Source organism: Rhodamnia argentea, chromosome 10 (genome assembly GCF_020921035.1).
Source record: "Rhodamnia argentea isolate NSW1041297 chromosome 10, ASM2092103v1, whole genome shotgun sequence".
NCBI lineage: Eukaryota > Viridiplantae > Streptophyta > Magnoliopsida > Myrtales > Myrtaceae > Rhodamnia > Rhodamnia argentea.
Window position 1 is genome coordinate 8,460,386 of NC_063159.1, and position 16,620 is coordinate 8,477,005.

At 40.2% G+C, this 16,620-nt stretch overlaps 2 protein-coding genes across 3 annotated transcripts in view; both read left to right on the forward strand.

Annotated features, from left to right (window-relative positions):
• The window catches only part of LOC115739228 (MLO-like protein 15), a 31,904-nt gene extending 16,029 nt beyond the window's left edge, over positions 1-15,875 (forward strand). Inside the window, exons 2-15 of the mRNA XM_030672235.2 lie at positions 11,818-11,974; positions 12,095-12,152; positions 12,269-12,495; positions 12,704-12,820; positions 13,045-13,111; positions 13,239-13,333; positions 13,655-13,729; positions 13,834-13,922; positions 14,156-14,205; positions 14,792-14,832; positions 14,958-15,182; positions 15,286-15,353; positions 15,450-15,513; positions 15,645-15,875. Of these exons, the coding sequence (XP_030528095.2) occupies positions 11,849-11,974; positions 12,095-12,152; positions 12,269-12,495; positions 12,704-12,820; positions 13,045-13,111; positions 13,239-13,333; positions 13,655-13,729; positions 13,834-13,922; positions 14,156-14,205; positions 14,792-14,832; positions 14,958-15,182; positions 15,286-15,353; positions 15,450-15,513; positions 15,645-15,875 (1,533 nt within the window). The 5' untranslated portion in view covers positions 11,818-11,848. The remainder of the gene's footprint in view (positions 1-11,817; positions 11,975-12,094; positions 12,153-12,268; positions 12,496-12,703; positions 12,821-13,044; positions 13,112-13,238; positions 13,334-13,654; positions 13,730-13,833; positions 13,923-14,155; positions 14,206-14,791; positions 14,833-14,957; positions 15,183-15,285; positions 15,354-15,449; positions 15,514-15,644) is intronic.
• On the forward strand, positions 3,031-6,914 carry LOC115739316 (MLO-like protein 15). 2 transcript variants are annotated; one of them, XM_030672348.2, is made up of 14 exons: positions 3,031-3,159; positions 3,284-3,341; positions 3,473-3,705; positions 4,529-4,645; positions 4,745-4,805; positions 4,911-5,005; positions 5,220-5,294; positions 5,409-5,497; positions 5,621-5,670; positions 5,770-5,810; positions 5,883-6,092; positions 6,181-6,248; positions 6,338-6,398; positions 6,499-6,914. In XM_030672348.2, the coding sequence occupies exons 1-14, from the start codon at positions 3,040-3,042 to the stop codon at positions 6,772-6,774; spliced, it is 1,554 nt and encodes a 517-aa protein (XP_030528208.1). In that variant the 5' UTR covers positions 3,031-3,039; the 3' UTR covers positions 6,775-6,914. The 2 variants fall into 2 exon arrangements, with proteins under 2 accessions (XP_030528208.1, XP_048127842.1); XM_048271885.1 differs by having other exon boundaries at positions 5,770-6,092.
• Positions 15,876-16,620: the final 745 nt, after the last annotated feature.

The window sequence follows — 16,620 nt, forward strand, 5'->3', positions numbered from 1 at the left end:
ATTGGCCTTGCCTGACACCGGCCCAGGTGATCGTTGCCTTCGCCCAAGCCCGAGGCCGGCGATAGGCAGGGGGGAGGGGAGTGGGTCTTTTAAGATCGTTGCACACGTAAAGAACTAGGAAAAGTATATTAGAAGTGCCATAACTTTTGTACGGCATTCACTTGAGTGCCATAATTTTTAAAACGTTAACTTAAGTGCTATAACTTTAAAAAATCGTTCACTTGAGTGCCATGTTGACGTGGATGTCGGAAAAGGCGACGTGGCAGCTGGAAAGGCGACGTGGCTTGCCGGAAAGTTGACGTGGGGAAAAGTACACTAGAAGTGCCATAACTTGTGTACGGCGTTCACTTGAGTGCCATAACTTTCAAAACGTTCACTTAAGTGCCATAACTTTCAAAAATCGTTCACTTGAGTGTTACATCGGAGCAAAATCGTTAACTTGAGTGCTACGGTAGCTTTCCGGCGTGCCACGTTAGCTTTCCGACGTGCCGCGTCATCTTTCCGGCGTCTACAGTAACTTTCCTAACTGCCACGTCAAAATGGCACTCAAGTGAACGATTTTTAAAAGTTATGGCACTTAAGTGAACGTTTTGAAAGTTATGGCACTCAAGTGAACGCCGTATAAAAGTTATGGCACTTCTAGTGTACTTTTCCCGTTGACGTGGCACGCCGGAAAAGTTATTGTAGCACTCAAGTGAATGATTTTTGAAAGTTATGGCATTTAAGTGAACAGTTTGAAAGTTATGACACTTAAGTGAACGCCGTACACAAGTTATTGTATTTTTAATGTACTTTTCCCTAAAGAACTCAAACTGAAATGAGTTGCACTTTTATGTTCCTCTATTTGTACTTGTTCTGGTGTTCGGCCCGTTTAATTGCCCACTCATGGGGCTAGTTCTCCTTTTTCACGACGACTACTCACTCTGAAGGTGATTCTTTTTCGAAAATAAAAAGAAAATAAAAGAAAAAGAAAAAAAACAATATAAAATAAAAGACGAAAATGCCCTTCAACCACATCCTTCTTTGAAATAAAGATGACACTTCAGACCCTTATTTGAAACAAGATTTATTATAGGCCCTTATTTGAGAAAATGAAGGCACTTCATGCCTTTATTTGGAATTTTTCCGAGTAATGATGAACTTACATATGATTTTGCACATCAATATTTGAAATTTTTAAAAGATTTGAAGTGTTTCGTCACAAATATAAATCAAAACATAAGTGCCACATATGATCATATGTAGTGACTTTTACTTTTTATAAGCCAATAAAACTTACATCAATGGCAAAACCAAGTACATACAAAGGTTTAGCTAACTCGAACAAAATGTGAATTTCTGTAAATCACCTCTTTCCCACTAGTTTAAAGGCAACACTCTTGTTGTCCTCCATTTTCTTCACCACAAAAAAAGCTGGTTAACACACCTAGATCAACTCAATCTCAATCTCAAACTATACTCCATGCATTCAATTATAGGCCAACCGAATATTTTAGTTCCTCCATCTCTAGAAATTATCTGATGCGAAATTGGAAATCATACAACAAGTACATCATCATGAAAGTCTAGCAGTGTGAACGAACCAACCTATCACAAGTCCGATCGAACCCTTTAACACATCCAGTCAAATCTTTCCAAAAAAGTAAAAACAAAATTGCAGAGGTGTTCTCGAGAAAATTTGACCCACCGAATGATTTCAGGCATATTTTTTCAGGGAGATGGTTGGTACCAGTCTTTAAAAAAGTGCATTTTTCGTCCCAACTCATGTGTGAACTCCAAAAGAAAACATTAGGACCTAACTTTGGCCGAAATAAACAAATCCTTGATTACGTCAGCCCTATCTTTTAGCTCCATCACATATTGCCCAAACTTAATCCCACTGAATTAAACCATCACAAAGTAAGAAATAACATAATAACAGACACACAATTGGGCCCCCACAAAAAAAAAAAAAGGAGATAAATTTATGATGATCACGTTCATTAAATCATCCACAATAGTGCGAATATATTTCGAATTTGAGCCTGTTAGGGAAACTAGATCCAATGTATTTTATTGTTTGAGTAGGTTTCCTAATTTGTCGGTCTGTCCTATTTTAATTACAAGTAGTATGCCTATATATGAGATGGAGCTTTGCTTGTTGGACACATTAGAGCAAGCAAGAGAGTGTTAGGTTTTTTTTCTCTGTCAAATAACACTTGCGGTCGGATGCAGCTAGGGATGATAAACACTTCTATGATCGATCAATTGTGAACTCCGTCCTCTCCAGATTTACGGTGAATCTCTTGGCGGTTGGCTCTCCTGTGAAGTTAGTATCAACCCTCAGAGTGGATCACACCATTATTGCCTCTACAATTTCTCATTGATTTCTCTGGTAGTTTCTTTTTCTCGCATTAGACTTAAATTGCAGGATCCGTTAACTTCTTCCGCCTTATTTTCACAAACACATATTACGAGTTTATCTAACAAATTTTTTTCCTGGCTCAATTCAAGTCCCTTTTTTTTCTTCATTGTCAATCACCACACAAATCAGATTAACTAGGGTTATTCAAAATGGGGGAAGTAAGTGAGGTCTCAAATCCATCCACGGACGAACCTAAGGTCGCAGCCTCTTGTGAAAATGTCGTCAGAAAGATGGCAGAATAGTGCACAGATTAGGTTTCAAATGCATAGAAACTTCCAAAGAGGGTGACTATACTCGTTCGCCGCCATGTTTTGTTAGACCAAACAAGAGTATTGTAATATAATCCGACCAAACAAGAGTATTATGTAGTCTCTATATGGTTTTCTTTCAAGGGTCTACGTTCTGACAAACAATCAAGAGACTTTTACCATTTCCAGCACGGAATGCTACCTTCACCACTTGTGACCGAAGTGAAACACTAGTTTGTTGATCAATCTGAGAGCAATCCTTCCCATTTGCTTAGTCAAACGTGTACACTTTCAACCTCCCATGTCGTGCTGTGATATATATATATATATATACACACGCGCATACATCACATTATTATCAGATTTCTCGACAGAGAGAGAGAGAGGATGGCTGGAGAAGAGGGAACTACGTTGGAGTACACGCCGACGTGGGTGGTCGCCGTTGTTTGCACCGTGATAGTCGTGATCTCTCTGGCTGTCGAGCGGTTTATCCATTATGCCGGCAAGGTGCCCTTTTCTTCTCCTTCTTTTTCGTCGGATCTCGATACATTTGTGCATCAACTAGGCCATGTTTCATATGATAACCCAGCATGTCTCTCCCCGGATTCCTTTTGTGGCTCATGAAACGCAGTATCTTAAGAAGAGGAACCAGAAGCCGCTCTTCGAGGCCTTACAGAAAATAAAAGAAGGTTAACCGCACAACAATTTCTGTTTCACTTCCTATATGCTATGGTTCATCTCATCTGTCCTTATAGAACTCAAAATCGTACTTGTGCTCCTAAAACTTTGCATTTTATATGTGGATGATCATCCATGGCAGAGCTGATGCTGTTGGGTTTCATATCGCTCCTGCTTGCCGTGTTCCAAGTTAGGATAGGCAAGATCTGCATTTCGGAAAAGCTCGCAAACAAGTGGCTACCTTGCAAGAAGGAAGCCCCCGCCGAGGGCAGCGGCACCACTGCTCACTTCCTGACTAGTTTCTTTCCTTCCGGAGGACGCCACCTTCTCGCCGAAGCTTCAGCTTCAGCTTCCACTGACTACTGCAGTAGCAAGGTAAATTTGCTTTCTACATCACAAATATTCATCTCTCTAGAGAGAGAGAGAGATGATAGATGGGCCTTATCTTATTATATGTTGGGGTTAGGTATACGCACTCCTTTGCCTTGATTGGGCACCCAAAAAACAATAGTCGCTGACTTCATCACGAGAAAAGTGGAGCTAATGCGGGGCACGTCTATACTTAGTTGTGTTTTTCTTTAAAGTCAAAAGTCCCAAGACATGGCTATTGGCTATTACAGTGACCCATGAATTGGCTTTTCTAAGTATTCAGTCACCGTTTTCATGGCCCAGTTTCCCCCGACGAAGCATCAATTTTAAGTCGGGTCCCAATTTTGATTCGAAATTTTTCGTCACATAAGAAATCACCAACTTTAGCTCAGATTTCAATTCTGACCCGAACTTTTTTCTTTGTCTCATACAAAAATCACAAACATTCGGTAGATAACCAAATTTTGCCCCAGTCAGGTTTTCGTTAAATGATGCTATTAAAGATCCGGCGTCTTATGGTCAGATTTGGATGTCAACTGAAAGTTGTGGAAGCTGATGCCTTAAGTTGGAGTCCTTGTTCCACTCGAAACTTCAGAATTTCCCTAGCACCAGAAATTATACAGGAACAGATGTTAGATGACTTCTCAAAGCTTAACGACCCTTACTGTCCACAAAAGTCATTAGTCACCTCCAAAAGCATGTTCTACCGCTCTCGCATATGATGCTGTGAACTCCATTCGTGTGAGATCTATGACTGTTTGAGGCCTGAGCCATGGAACAAAGTTAGAGAGATTATCGCGGCAGAATGACGCTGTAATTATCGTATCAGGGGAAGGTGCCGTTGCTGTCTCTCACAGCGCTTCATCATCTGCACATTTTCATCTTTGTGCTGGCTGTCGTGCACGTGGTTTTCTGCGTTCTAACCATCCTATGCGGAGGAGCACAGGTAACTTGATGTCGGGAACTGTCCTTTTTGATCTTGTCTCTGGAATGTGTCTTAAAACCAGTTGCCTAAGTGCTCGATCTCGTCTTGTGCGCTTTTCAGATACGCCTGTGGAAGCGGTGGGAGGATGCCATCCAGAAGAAGGAGTATGACCCCGAAGAAGGTAATGTCGTTCGATTCCTAGGCGGAAGATTTGTGCCGGTGCATATTTCTTTTGTGCTCTCACTCCGACTTTAGAGTCTCAAACATCCAAAAAACTGATGCACAGCTCTGCGAACGAAGTTCACGAATGTTCAGGATCACACCTTCATCAGAGGCCGTTTTCTTGGCATTGGCAAGAACTTATCTGTACTTGGCTGGGTGGTAAGTCTTGAACAGCTTCTCTTCACCTGCCCTATTCATGTAACTAACTCTTCACAGAAACTCTTAGCTAATGTGTGGAGACATTCACCCTTCATGTATTGAACTTTCGGAGTAACTTTGGCATTTGCCAGTGTTCAATTATGTCCAGGTTCATGTTCCGGCAATTTTAATAGGCCTTCGCTTGTCCTTGACCGATTTTCATGTTTGTGTGCAGCATTCGTTTTTCAAGCAGTTCTATGGTTCCGTGACCAAGTCGGATTATACCACGCTTCGCTTGGGTTTCATCATGGTAGACATTCCTTAAGGACATGATTTAAAAAGTCCACATACCCCAGTGATGTCTATACATGGGGACGATCCTAGTAAAATCTGATCCTGACATTTATTTCATTCATCTGTTTAGGCTCATTGCAGAGGCAATCCAAAATTCAATTTCCACAAGTACATGATACGTGCCCTGGAGGCCGATTTCAAGAAAGTTGTCGGAATAAGGTGAAAGGAACTCGCTTTTAGCTATTTCCCTTTTGCTTCATGAAAGAACTTGCATGTCATGGGAAGATTTTAACTCATTCTTAATCAGGGTATATCTACTAAATGATCATCTCATTGTGACAGTTGGTACCTTTGGTTATTCGTCGTGATCTTCTTGCTGCTCAATGTCGCCGGTAAGTTGTCTAAGCACTGGCTGTCTTAATAGTTTTGCAGAAGCTGTACTAGAGACATAATTTCTAAATTGATGAACTGTCTTGGAATAATTTGCACAGGTTGGCACGCGTACTTCTGGATATCTTTCATCCCGTTGATTGTAAGTAAACGGAAATCTCGAGTTAATATGGCAGAAGGTTTCTCGTCTAAATGGCTTATTGCTTCTGTGCAGCTTTTGCTCGCGGTTGGAACCAAACTGGAGCATGTGATAACTCAGTTGGCGCAGGAGGTTGCCCAGAGGCATGCAGCGATTGCAGGGGACTTGGTGGTCCAGCCTTCCGACGACCATTTTTGGTTCCACCGGCCTCGGCTCGTCCTCGTCCTGATTCACATCATCCTTTTCCAAAACTCTTTTGAACTGGCTTTCTTCTTCTTCATATTGGTAAGGACTAGTAGGTCTAACTGTCAGTTAAAATCAGAAATTCCTGAAGCACAAACAGGATTTCGACTAATGCTCTGCCATTCTGCAGCTCCAATATAAATTCAGCTCCTGCATAATGGGTGAGGTCGGTTATATCATCCCGAGACTTGTCATCGGGTGAGGCTGACAATAATCTATTCGATTCACGCATCGTACGAAGGCTAATCTTCGACTCCTGACATCAGAGTTTTGCTCATGTTCCGCAGAGTTTTTGTCCAGTTCCTCTGTAGTTACAGCACACTACCTCTATATGCAATCGTAACGCAGGTGAGAGTTACTTACCACGTCTGTTATATTACATGTGATTTAGGGAAACAATGAGACTGATGTGTTTTTTTTTTCGTTTGTTTGTGTTGATGTGATTAAGATGGGGACTTCGTTCAAGAAGGCGATATTCGACGATGACATACATGAGGGGCTCGTCGGCTGGGCACAGCACGCGAAAAGGAACAGGAATTTAAGAAAAGCAACCGCCGATGGGTCTAGTACTCAAACGGGTTCCAAAGAGGGATCGGTAGGAGTTGCGCTGACAAAAAATGGTGGAGACGGTACAGAGATGAGAGATGTCGAAGTGCAAGAGATCAGGCGATTTCCATCTCCACTATCCACAACCTCCGAGACGCAGAGACTGATGAAGCCGTGAAGTTAGATCTTCTCAAACTTGACTTTCACAAACAACCAATCAAGAAGAGCGAGCAAGACAGTTCTGTACAATATTTCATCATCTGCATGAGTTCAGGATTTTTTTTTTGTTTTCGTCTCGAATCATCATCAGTCGACATAGCGAGATTCTACAGTCGGTCAACCATAAAACCCGAAACTTTGAAAGTAAACTAGATAGACTCATCTTGTGGATGGGGTGGTGAATAGAACAACAATCATCAGAGTCTAATGACCCTAATGCGAGCGGAACATTAGGCTCCCAAATAACGAAACCATCAGTTCCTGCGCTTGGGACAGCAACCTCAAACATCACAAAACTTGCAATTTGAATGTCTACTTCACTCATTATACTTCAACTAGGACACAACCAATGTCACCCCTCAATGTCATCAGCAACCTGAGCCTGCCGAGGTAATCTGGATCTTGAGAGGCACGCCGGAATGGTATTTAAGAAGGAATGTGCGCGAAAGATGCCCTCAGCATCGAAAGATACCCCCTGCACGCTGACTACGATCACGAACAAGACTAACTTTCAAAGTCTTCCTGTGAATTGTGTGAAGTATCGCGTGGTGCCGTGCAACTCGAAACCATTCTCGCAATTCGGCTGAAAAATGAAATTCACTGGTAAACAGGAGTTGTCACAAACTGGCACATTCCAAGGTGAAAATGAAGTTAGAGAAAGCTACAGTATTAGGTTTGCTCCCCTTTAATCCAAGTATCCTTCCGCACCAACTTATCCCAACTTGAATCTCCATCAACGCCCATTGAGCCCACGTTGCTACACCACAACGCCTGTTGGCCGGGAAACCGGGTTGGCCGCGCTGCTACATCACAATGCCTGTCGGCTCGGAAACCACGTTGGCCACTAGATTCCTTCCTTGAACTAAATACTGCTACATATTGGGAGTGGACCACCAATCAACCATCGGCTCTGATATCATTTGTTGGAAGCGCACAGCAGAAGTTCGATACCTTCGCCCGAGGAAATCATCAAGAGAGAGCCCAAGTCTAAGCCGATTAATATATCTAGTATGACCCACATTCACTAAAAATCTTAAGCTAATGAGTTATGCGCAACTTAAATATATTAATTGCTCTACACTATATTAATTCTCCAATGTGAGACTTTTCTACTATAACTCACACGTGCATCCTAACACACAAAGTATACAAGCATAATCATATCTTGTTGCATGGAGATATGCTAAAGAGCTTGGTACTTGGTAATATTTCCAGGACTTCTTCCTAAATCTTCAAATCTAAAATTCGCATCGACAACATGTAAATGTGTTTGTGCAATATACTGCCTCTAAAAGGGGAAATTGTTCAATTAGTCATAAACCTATTGTACGGATGCCAATTCAATCTTAAACTTTCCAAATTTGCTAATTTAGTCATGAACATTCGGGAGAAATTTCAATGTAGTACTTTGGTCTAGTTTTGTCGAAAATCGCTAATGTAGTTGGTGTAGGATAATTGATGATGATTGAACAGTCATGTAAGCGATTTCCGACAAAAAGTGATCGGAAAAACTACATTAGAATTTCACACATATATTTAGGACTAAATTGGAAAAAAAAAAACAAATTGGCAAAACTAAAAAATTTAGGACTAAATTGGTACCCGTATAATAAGTTTAGAACTAATTAAGTAATTTTTCTCTTTTTAGAGCTCTCTTTGGACAAGTTATTTTTTTTTTTATTTTCTCTCTAACCATTAAAAGAAATGGCTTTGGCAAACAAAACATGGGTTGCCACCTTGGACGAAACTTAGGTAGTAGAGAACTTGGAAATAAATAGTTCGGATGATTCTCCCGTTCCATTTGGGAAAAAAAGGGGAAAAAATATCTACGTGAAAACTTCCATAAAGTTCAAATCCTCTTGATGAAAAATAGTTCTTGGTAAATTGCTTGTCCATTCCGAACCCACACCCCCCCAAAATATATATATATATATATATATATATATATATATATATATATAAATTGCTTGTCTATAAATTTGTTAGTAAGTTACCCACTCTTTTTCTTTAAATTACCAATTTTTATACATTGCCTACAAATAAATTACTAACTTTTATCAACGTAGTCTGATGGAAAACCATCTCTAGGGACTTTGGATAGAGATGATGATAATCAAGCACATTAAAACCTTCCGTTCGAACACTCTTCAGAGCAGTATAAATCAAGTTAAGTACCCCCTGTCGGGCTGCTTTAAGGTTGTAATGCGAGATATTCGACCACGAAGCTTGATATTGAGCAGCACTACATCCAACATTTCGCCCTCGACATCGTCGAAATAGATGTCAATCCCCTCGGGGAAGGGTCGGAAGATTTCAGGACGGGAAAGTCAACTCAAGTCGGCTTCGCGATCGCGCCCGTAGATGTAACAGTGGCTAAATTAGCTCGATCATCATTAGCATGTTCCTAAGTGGCCTTTAGAATCCCATTAGGTGTTACAAAAACAATTGAGAAGAATGAAATCGGACTTTGAAAACTGAAAATTGTGCCAATTCTACTACAGGAGCGCACATATGTGCTAAGTATGGCTAATAATCGTACACCCGCACGAGTATTATAAAGTCTAGTCCATTTAGCTCGTGATTATCAATTTTAAGGCTAGAAACCTTCCACTTATGAATATCACGCACTTATATTTTTTCGATGTGAGATAAGACACCTCTTTATTTATTTTACAAATAAACTATGAACATTAGATCAAGATAACAAACTTTACATTGGGCATTTTGAGTGAAAAGGCAAGCGGGCCATTAATCACGACTCCCATTAGTCAGGACTCACGTCAACGTGAGCGGCTTCAATTAATTAGGCCACGTTTTTCACCATCCATTCGGTCAAGTCAACTCCCTCCTCCTCGTGCCATTTCAGCTAAATATCAATCCCTACGATTGGTGGGCATACCCTTCGTTTCCACCATGACAAGTTCCTAGCGATTCCCCAAGAAATAGCGTTGACTATTGACAGTTGACCATTTGATTCATTGTTTGATCTACTATTTGAGTACTCCCCAACTAACTATTACTATGACATATCCAATGAGGCCGAAATCTTACGCACCCCATCATGACAACCTCGACCCGTCCCGAACCATAATCTAGACTCGCGATTGATCGGCGGTCCTTTCGATGAGTTCGCAATTATATTGCATACTGTAGCATCTATATTTGGCAATTTAAGTTTTGAAAGTACGACATCTGGAAATCGAGTGAGACGGCTTCTTAAAAGTTGTTGCAACATACGAGCGTTGCAACCATTCATGTTTGCCAAACGAGTTACGTAAAGCCGGAACATCTTTTTTTTTTTTCTTTTTGTAATAATATATTTATAACTGCAACAACCGCGCAGAAGCTGCACCCAATAATTTCTAAATGTTCTTCGAGGGACGACATCTAATCAAGAGTCGTGATTCTCATATTATTCATCTTAGATGCATCGGAACTCGCTAATTGGTTGACGGGGTAAATATAGACCGAAAATAGTAATCCAGGGTGCAATATAATTGGGTCTTTTTCTTTGATAGAGCTATAACTGCTTGTATAATTGTAAGTTCTCTTCGTATTTTTATATCTAGATCTTTTTTTAATCCTCTGTTTTGGTCAAGGCACGAGAAAAATGGAGGGAAGACTATTGCTTACATCGATAGCCATGTTTGCATACTCTTTCTCTCACTTAAGGTAGCAGACAAGTACCAACTCGTTCAGACAGCGACCTTTTTTTTTTTTTTTTATTTAATTAATGTACCTAATTTGTTTAAATAAGAGTTAAAAATAAAAGAAAAGATGAGAGTAATAGACCCGCAGAAAATGATGTTATACTTTTTTTTTTTTTTTTGGTTGTCATAGCGACAAGAAAAATTGTCAAGCATTAATTAAGCATTACTTTCTGGTGCCTCATACATTAGGTTTTCAATTTTTTTCTTTGGACTGCAACAAATAAAAATTAATTAAAAATATTGTGAGGCCCACTCTTTTAAAAATTTGTGCCTCACAACATATTATTATTCTTAGAGCTACTTATGCTAGCAAAACTCATTTAGAATCGAGAAAAAACACATTATTGCGTGGTCAAAAGTTATATGTGACTCGGGTTAGAGGGTTAATCATAATAAGGTTAATACAACGAAAACCCGCAAACTAGTACATTTATGATAAATTTATCCCAAATTAATGTTTTGTCTACTAAAAATCCCAGATTGATACATTTAGGATAAATTTACACTCCATCGATTTTCATTAGGTCAAATTGTTAAGTTAGATGACACGTGACAATTAACGTTGTACCGGTTCGAGGTTTTTATCATTTACTTATCACATATGTACTATTTTGGAATTTTTCGTGGTGTTAACCCAATTTTACAAAAATAATATATGGTAAATTTGTCATAGGTATATCAGTTTGGAGTTTTTGATAGTCAAAATATTAGTTTGAGGCAAATTTTCCATAGAAAAAAGATAAGAGGAGGGTATCGTTATTTTTTGTAAAATGATAGTGACATCCTGACACTATACTCAACTGTGATATGCATATCGATAAGAGTTTATCACTTTTTCCCGAAATCCCACACTACGAATGTATGGCCAGTATTTTTCCATCAGTTGACGGTGCGGTCATCCTAGCATGGTCCTTTGCCATATGTATCAATTTAGTGTTTTTCATCAAATTAACCCGGTACAATTGTGTGGATCTGACAAAATTCTTGTTTTTCTCTTGTTAGGTGATAAGATTGGAGTCAACGCGAGGTACCAGAACTCCTGTTGGCGTTTAGCCAGACAGAACTCACTCCACCAGATGGAGATGAGCTTTGTACGATGATTGTAGTTTCTTTCTCTGAGTCAGCGGAAGAACAAGTCATCACCCTCGTGGGCTCGCCTGGGTTTCGTCCAACAAATAAAAATGAAGTCGTTGATGTGGGTGTGAACAACGTGTAAACATTTTCAACTGGGCAACATTTGATATATATGAAACCGAAAGGAGAGGCAATCTAAGACACCCCTAGAGAGAGAGAGAGAGAGAGAGAGAGAGAGAGAGAGAGAGAATGGCGGATGCCGGAGGAGGCGAGACATCGTTAGAGTTCACGCCGTCGTGGGTGGTGGCTCTAGTGTGCTTCAGCATCGTGTTGATTTCTATTGTCGTTGATAGATTTCTTCTTTGCATCGGCAAGGTGACGGCTCTTTACTTCCTTAGTTCCGACAGCTTTCGATCTCTCCGAAAGTTCTAACTTTGACATGTCGATCGTTATGCCGACAATTCCCTAACTCAAAGTTTGCCCTGTCGAATGCAGCTTCTGGAGAAGTACAAAATGTGGGCTTTCGTCGGCGCCTTACGGAAGATAAAAGAAGGTGAGCAATCTTTTTTTCTTTTTTTGGTTTTTTGGCTATGTCGCAATGCTAATGTGCATGCACATAAATTCTTTCTTCTCTTTTTTTTTTGGGGGGGGTTACGACGACGGCGGCAGAGTTGATGGTACTGGGTTTCATATCGCTGCTCTTAGCGGTGTTCCAAAATAGAATAGGGAAGATTTGCATCTCGGAGCGACTCGCCAACGTCTGGCTTCCTTGCAAGAAGACGGACTCTTCTTCTACCGTCACCAGTTTCACCCCTAGTCCCTTTGCTTCCAGCGGAACACAAGGACGCCGCCTCCTTGCCGAAGCTTCTGCTGCCACTGATTACTGCAGTCAAAAGGTAACTTCACCAAAGCCGCTGCTGCTTCTCCGGTGACTATAGAGATCTTAAACGGACACAAAATAAGCTGCTGCAGCTTCGACCAAATCATTTATCATACAAGTCTTTGCACATCTCCGGTGTTAAGACAGATCCAACGACTTACAACGACTCGACACGATCTCTGACCGTGAATGTTTTGCCCAACTGTCCTAATTTTTTTTTTCAGGGGAAGGTGGCATTGTTGTCTGTCGAAGCCCTCCATCACCTGGACATCTTCATATTTGTGCTAGCTACCATTCATGTGGTCCTCTGTGCGCTTAAAGTCCTCCTAGGATATCTCAAGGTATGGTGTGCTATTTCATTCTGTTTCCCTTCAATATTTAGCAAACAATTATGAGAACACTATATGTGATTCCATGTGCAAATTATTTGCGTTCTCCAATTTTATAAAGATTCAAAAATGAAAAGTAAAACTCATACAAATCAGGAAAATCTATAAAAAAAAAAGTTAAGAGGTATCTCTTGGATCAACTTTGTAACATTGATGTTGTCTTTCCATGCTGTTAGATACGTCAATGGAACAAGCTGGAGGAACATAATGTAGGGAGCACACATTATTCTAAGCTGCGAAACGGTAAGCAATGTCGTGAAATGGAGGGGGGCATGATTGATCTCACTCACTCGAAATACTTGTACAGTCTCCACTCTCCAGAAAATTTTCTACTCGGATTGAGATACATTTGTTCTGTTTGGAATTGCAGAAATATTCGAGAACAAGCTGGAGAATTATCGTAGCAACAGAGTTCAATGCTTTTTCGCCGAATTTGGCAACAAAACAGCCGTGCACGGCTGGGTGGTAAGTCATCGAGTCTCTTGAAGCTCCCGGCAGCCGCATAATGAGATTGAGCTTGGAGGGTCTTGCCAAATTGAGTTATATCTTTACGACCTCAACTGTCATGCAATTTCCAAAATGTCCCACAATTATGTGGACAAATACTTAACTTTTACATCTTTGTTTGCGAACATGGTACTTAAATGTATCAAGCTTAGGGCATTTAGAAACTGGAAACGAGCAAATTATACCCAAAAATTGTGACTGACGATGTTTATCATAACCTGGAAGGAAGAGTTCTTTGACGGGATGCCCGACATTGTCTCAAATTTTCCTCTCCTGCAGATGTCGTTTTTCAAGCAGTTTTATCCTTCTGTGACCGAGTTTGAGTACATCGCTCTTCGTCTGAACTTCATCGAGGTACGCATAAGACATTCTTATTCTGACATTTAGTTCAGGTCCTCGTTGTATCATATTCGGCCTTGAGATGGTTGAATAGGTTATTATTTCTGTCATGTCCATAGGCACATGATTTGAACAATCCAAAGGAAGATTTTCAGAAGTACATAATCGAGGCCGTGCAAAAGGACTTTGAGAAAATGGTTGGAATCAGGTAAATCGATTAGGCTTTACAGAAAGGCTGAAAAAAAGAAAAATGCAGCAACAGATTTTACTTGATGAACAGGAGATTTTTATTGAGCCAACCAATCTTTCTTGGAAATTACTGAACTCATGAAAGACGATACAATATGATTTTTTTCACGAAAATGGTACTTAAAATATCGGAGAATGTTTAGCTCTTCTTCAGTTCAGGCATACTGATGTGCATTTTTATCAATATTGCAGCTGGTACTTGTGGTTATGCGCAGTGATCTTTTTGCTCGTGAACGTAGCTGGTGAGTGACTTTAAGCACGCGTAATTCTTCTGTTTAGTAGTGGTAATCGGAAAGTTTGTGACTATCATGGAGAAAAAGATGTTTGGTAAAGCAACTCGGGTCGAACGCTGGTAAACAGACACAAAATACCCAGATCACGTGGTCTTCCGGGAGAATTCTGGCAGTTGGATGAGCAAAAATGACTGGTTCTTACTATTCCTAGAATTAGCCTAATCCCCATTGCAATAGATGAAAGGAAAAATGAATTCTGGGAAACAGTGCTTCCCTAATGCAAGGCAAATTGCCACTAAGGATGAGCAAATCATCATTAGTGACACTGAAAAATTGTTTTGGATCTTAATATTATTGCTATAGAGATCATAGGAACACACTTGACAGTGAGTCCTCCTATTCGAAACCCGAAATATGTATGCATAAACTGGTTTCGTCGCGTTTTAGCAGAACAAGAAGTGACATTTTTCTGCACTTTCCGAATGAAATCACTATCGATTAGGAATGGAGCTCGATTGCATCTTCCTTTTTATTATATGCCTTTGAGAAGAAAGACATCGTCATCGCAATCTGTTTCCTGGTACAATTCTTGCAGGATGGCACGCCTACTTTTGGATATCTTTCATTCCGTTGACTGTAAGTAGTGATAAGAACTCCCCTTTTGACGTCAGTATGTCTTGCACATTCCGAATGAATCTCATCGCAAAAAAAGATGAGTCTATTTATGTATTTCACATGGCGTTTTTGCTAATTCTACGCAGGTTCTGCTCATCGTCGGCACCAAATTGGAGCACATGATCACGCAACTAGCAAAACAGGTTGCTGAAAATCATTCACCAAATGAGACTGGCAAGAGTAGAAAGGAGCTGGCTGTTGGATTCTCAAAAGACAATTTCTGGTTCCGCAGCCCTCGTCTCTTCCGCATTTTGATTCACATCGTGCTGTTCGAGAACTCTCTGGAGATCGCTTTCTTCTTCTTTATATTGGTGAGCATAAGCAACTCAATCTGATCAATACTAGTACTGTTAAGCAAAGTTTCTAGCATATCCGCTGAAATTCCAACTGATGCGCCACCGCATCTCTATGCAGTTCCAATATGATTTTCACTCCTGCGTTATGGGAAAAGTTGGTTTCGTTGTCCCCAGAATAGCAATAGGGTAAGACCTACTGTTCTATAATCTGTTTTTTCATCCGATCAATACTGTAGGCCTAACGATGAATTCGATTTATGTCGCATAATGTCGCGCTCTCAGTGCGTTCGTCCAGTTCATGTGCATCTACAGAACAATACCGCTATACGCCATTATGAAATCACAGGTGAGTCGAACTTTACGACCTAGTATACACTCGAGATTAGGTAGTCATTTCTTTTTTTTTTTTTTCACCGAGTTTAAATCATGGGACTGAATATGCATAGTTCCATTTTCATCCGTGTCAATGAAACAAAGATGGATCAGAACGAGAACCAAACGGGCAAAGAGGCGGAGATGTGGATCGTGACTATGAGTTCGAAGATGATCGATAAAATAATCGACAAAGTAAAGGAGACGAGATTGAAAAAGGTGGCCGAAAGAGTCGAATCGAGCCAAACGGGTTCGAGCGAGGGATCTATCGGAGTTAAGACGGCAGGATCCGATGACATGAATTCGACAGCAGACATTGAAGCACCGAACAGATGACCAAGTCCTGCACCCATGTTCAAAACCAATGAGATCATAAATTGATTTATCGATGAATTTTGTTTCTTGTTCTCCGCGTAATGCACACACATTTCGAGAGCTCGAGTCTTGCTGCATAATACGCCCTTCCTCTCCACTGGGGCCTGCTCTTGTTATCCTGGAACCAGTCCATGGGCATCTGCTACAGTTGTGAACAGTAATACTAAAATCTGTGCATAGTTTGGTAGATGTAAGCAAAGACGACATTTTTTTTATTAAACAGAGCGACCAATTTTAAGTGCAATACTGTTTTCTTACAACGATGGAATTTTTTTTTTTTTTCACGTTGGTAAGTGTTAAAAAATGTAAAAGAAAAAAAAAACAAAACAAAACTTCTACAACTACCAGAAAGAGTCAGCTGAATATTAAATTATTAATTCAACAGTAAGAGAGAACAGATGAGAAGGCCAAACTCGAGCCGATCAAACCAGGCACCCTTTAAATTCAACCACAGGTAAAGACTAATGATTAAGAAATGGCAATGAGTTACGAAGGAGTTTTATTTATTTATTCAACGGCCAGAGAGAACAGAGGAAAAGTAAAAAAAAATTGTATGTTATAAACTTATTGTATTGGTATCAATGCAATCCTAAACCTTTTAATTAGACAAATTGAATTTTAAATCTTTTTACATTAATATCAATTCAGTTCATCCGAGCAATTTAGGCTGGAAAACGCCGACGTGGATGCCGATCATTCTACATGG

Excerpts from the sequence above, each read along its gene's own strand:
- LOC115739316 (XM_048271885.1), top strand. The coding sequence starts at position 3,040 with ATGGCTGGAGAAGAGGGAACTACGTTGGAGTACACGCCGACGTGGGTG. Across the intron at positions 5,498-5,620 it reads AAGAAAGTTGTCGGAATAAG|TTGGTACCTTTGGTTATTCG; the intron begins GTGAAAGGAACT and ends TCATTGTGACAG. Across the intron at positions 6,093-6,180 it reads CTTTCTTCTTCTTCATATTG|CTCCAATATAAATTCAGCTC; the intron begins GTAAGGACTAGT and ends GCCATTCTGCAG.